Source organism: Ylistrum balloti, unplaced genomic scaffold, assembly GCF_031769215.1.
Source record: "Ylistrum balloti isolate Yb309-2 unplaced genomic scaffold, AGI_CSIRO_Ybal_v1 Utg369684, whole genome shotgun sequence".
NCBI lineage: Eukaryota > Metazoa > Mollusca > Bivalvia > Pectinida > Pectinidae > Ylistrum > Ylistrum balloti.
Window position 1 is genome coordinate 173,963 of NW_026781923.1, and position 2,752 is coordinate 176,714.

Consider the following 2,752-nt stretch of genomic DNA (forward strand, 5'->3'; position numbering starts at 1 on the left):
GAGTATAAATCATCTAAAACAGTCCTGCTTCTAGAAATTTCTTAACTTAAGGTTTTAAGAGACTTGAACTGTAAAGTAAAATGAAGACGATGAAAGAATAACCACAACAGCAACATAACTTCAACACATTGGCGATAATTGAAAATTCTCTGGAAAGTCTGATATCTCTTTCCCTGACTGTGCTAATTCATATATTGGTCAAACAATTAGTACCAACTAACTGTTGTTAACAGACAACATTCTATCTGTGATATTCATGTAACTACCAATGAATTGCTGGATCAATTCATGATTGGAGAGGAAGTATTCAGTTTTCTGATAGGTAGTGATTGCTTGGATTTATAGATTTTCTTTGACATTAACAAATATCAACATAGTTTCTGTAATTGCATGCTGATGACAATGGAAATATTAAAAAATACAACGAAATCTCCACAAGGCTCCTTGATTCTCCCATGGGATCAGGAATCAAATGTGTTCGAACAATACAACCAGTACAACATGTTGGATAACTCCACAAGTGGCGATGGGGTGTTTGGAATAGAACTCCTTCACGCCAATCTCTGCATGTCAAACTCAACCAAGTGGAAAATGGCTGACCCGGTCTGCTCTTTAAACTTCACCTCGTTCTGGGTGCTGGTTTTCGTTGCAATTCTGTTAGGAGTTATCACCCTTTGGACTATATTTGGAAATTTTTTAGTGTGTTTTGCATTGTACAAATTTCCAAATCTACGATCGATGTCCAACTGTTTGATTGGAAATTTGGCGATGAGTGATTCACTACTGGCCTTAACAGTATTACCTATCTCAACAGGAAATGACCTACTGGGGTACTGGATATTTGGAGATGTGATGTGTCGCGTTTGGTTGTGTATCGACGTACTTTACTGCACAGCCTCAATATGGGGTCTCGTCACTATTGCTGTTGATCGTTACACAGCCACTGTGTATCCTGTATGGTATTTTGAACGTCGCTCTCCAATGCGAGCGTTAGCTTATATTATATTTGTTTGGCTTTTCTCTATCGTCGTGTCACTCGCGCCTTTTATTGGATGGAGAGAAATGATTCCTGAATTGTATCAGTATAATAACATGCTGAATCGTTATGAATGTGTTTTATTCCAGACAGAAGGATATGTGGTATACTCTGCCATGTGTTCGTTTGTGATACCCATTGTTCTAATGTCCTTTCTGTACGTCAGAATTTTTATTGTTTTGAAAAAACGCATGAAACATCTAAAACCAAAACGGAACCTTTCCCTACCAGTGGAGAGTGACATGGAAAGTGGTGTTATAGCAGAAAGTAATAGCCGTCTGGAACTACATTCCAGTGATTTTACACAGATGAAGGACCAAGCCACACAAATAAGTCCAATGCTTGCAAAGTCATCTGGAAACTTTTTATTGGAACCAAAGTCATCAGTGTACTTAGGTCAGAAAACATCACAAGATGTGAATTTATCTTCTGATAGTACAAAACCCCAAAAAGATGACGATAAAACAAAAATCTACCAGAAATCCAACCCTGATTATGGAATTAATTATAAGGGCACTCACAACAATAAAAATAACGGTAAGTCAGAGTTTAAAAATGTGCCAGCTATAAACCGGTCCAAGGATGGTATTCGTCCACCTAAAATAAGTATCATTCGTACTCACAGCTGTCAGGATTCATTTGTGGATGATGAAAATGAATCTACTAGTAATTCTGATAACCTTCTGCACTGCCTTCCCAAAATGGATAAGAAAAATGGACATTTAAACAGGGACAAAGAGAGCAAATCAGAGGAGCACAATGTTACAAACTCTCATAACTCCAGTACTAAGAAGCGTACGAAAAGAAGCTCAAACGCACGAATTAAAAAACACAAGAACTCCTTCACAAGGAGAAATGGAAAACTTAACAGTATAAAAACTAAATACGAGTTAAGAGAGCAAAGGGCAACGAAGAGAATGGCTATAGTAATGGCCTGTTTTACAGTCTGTTGGATACCATTTTTGTTTATGTATACCATTCGAAGTTTTTGTGCCTCCTGTGATTTAAACGTACATATACAGGCGGCGATTATCTGGCTAGGATATGCCAACTCTGCTCTCAACCCAATCCTTTATACTTTATTTAACGATGATTTCAGAAAGGCTTTTAAAACCATTCTTCATTTGGGGAAAAAACAAAAAAAGAGAAAGAAGAAATCCTCAAAAGTACATGAATAAGTTTGAATTAGTCACAGAAGTTTCCACACAACTCTTTGTACATTATCTCCCTTGATATCTCTAGCTCGTGATCCACCAGATATCTGGTAGTTTGTTTGACACCGTTCAGTATTTAATCTACATGTATTGTTATATGTTTTATGACAAGGTACCACCATCTGGCTAATAAATCAGCTCAAAATGTCCAGAGTGAATATTATAGATAGCAAATTCTCCCACAGCTAGGATGAATACTTCAAAAGAAATCACAGTTGACTATCATTGTAGTTGTAAATGACACAAATATCTATACAGATAAGCAGTCGCTATTTGTATCATCATATGGTATGCTTTTCTCATTGATCCTGAAACCATCATCAAAGTTCACGATTCTTCTCATTGTTGTGATAAAAAGTTTACTTTATATGTAGTTGACCTTTGTTGACCTTTATGAAGTAAATCATAAGTAATACCGTTTCCATTCACCTAATGATAATCAGTAATTTGTCATTACACAGATGTTATTAGATAAATAGATCTAACCATTAACCTCAGAGTT

The 2,752-nt window shown here is 36.4% G+C and overlaps 1 protein-coding gene across 1 annotated transcript; it reads left to right on the forward strand.

The window, feature by feature from the left end:
- The first annotated feature begins 390 nt into the window (after positions 1-390).
- Positions 391-2,214, forward strand: LOC132564983 (octopamine receptor 2-like). The gene has a single exon (XM_060229589.1). The coding sequence runs from the start codon at positions 391-393 to the stop codon at positions 2,212-2,214; it is 1,824 nt and encodes a 607-aa protein (XP_060085572.1).
- The last annotated feature ends 538 nt before the right edge of the window (positions 2,215-2,752 follow it).

What these genes read in the sequence shown, in the direction of transcription:
- LOC132564983 (XM_060229589.1), top strand. Translation starts at nt 391, where the DNA reads ATGCTGATGACAATGGAAATATTAAAAAATACAACGAAATCTCCACAA.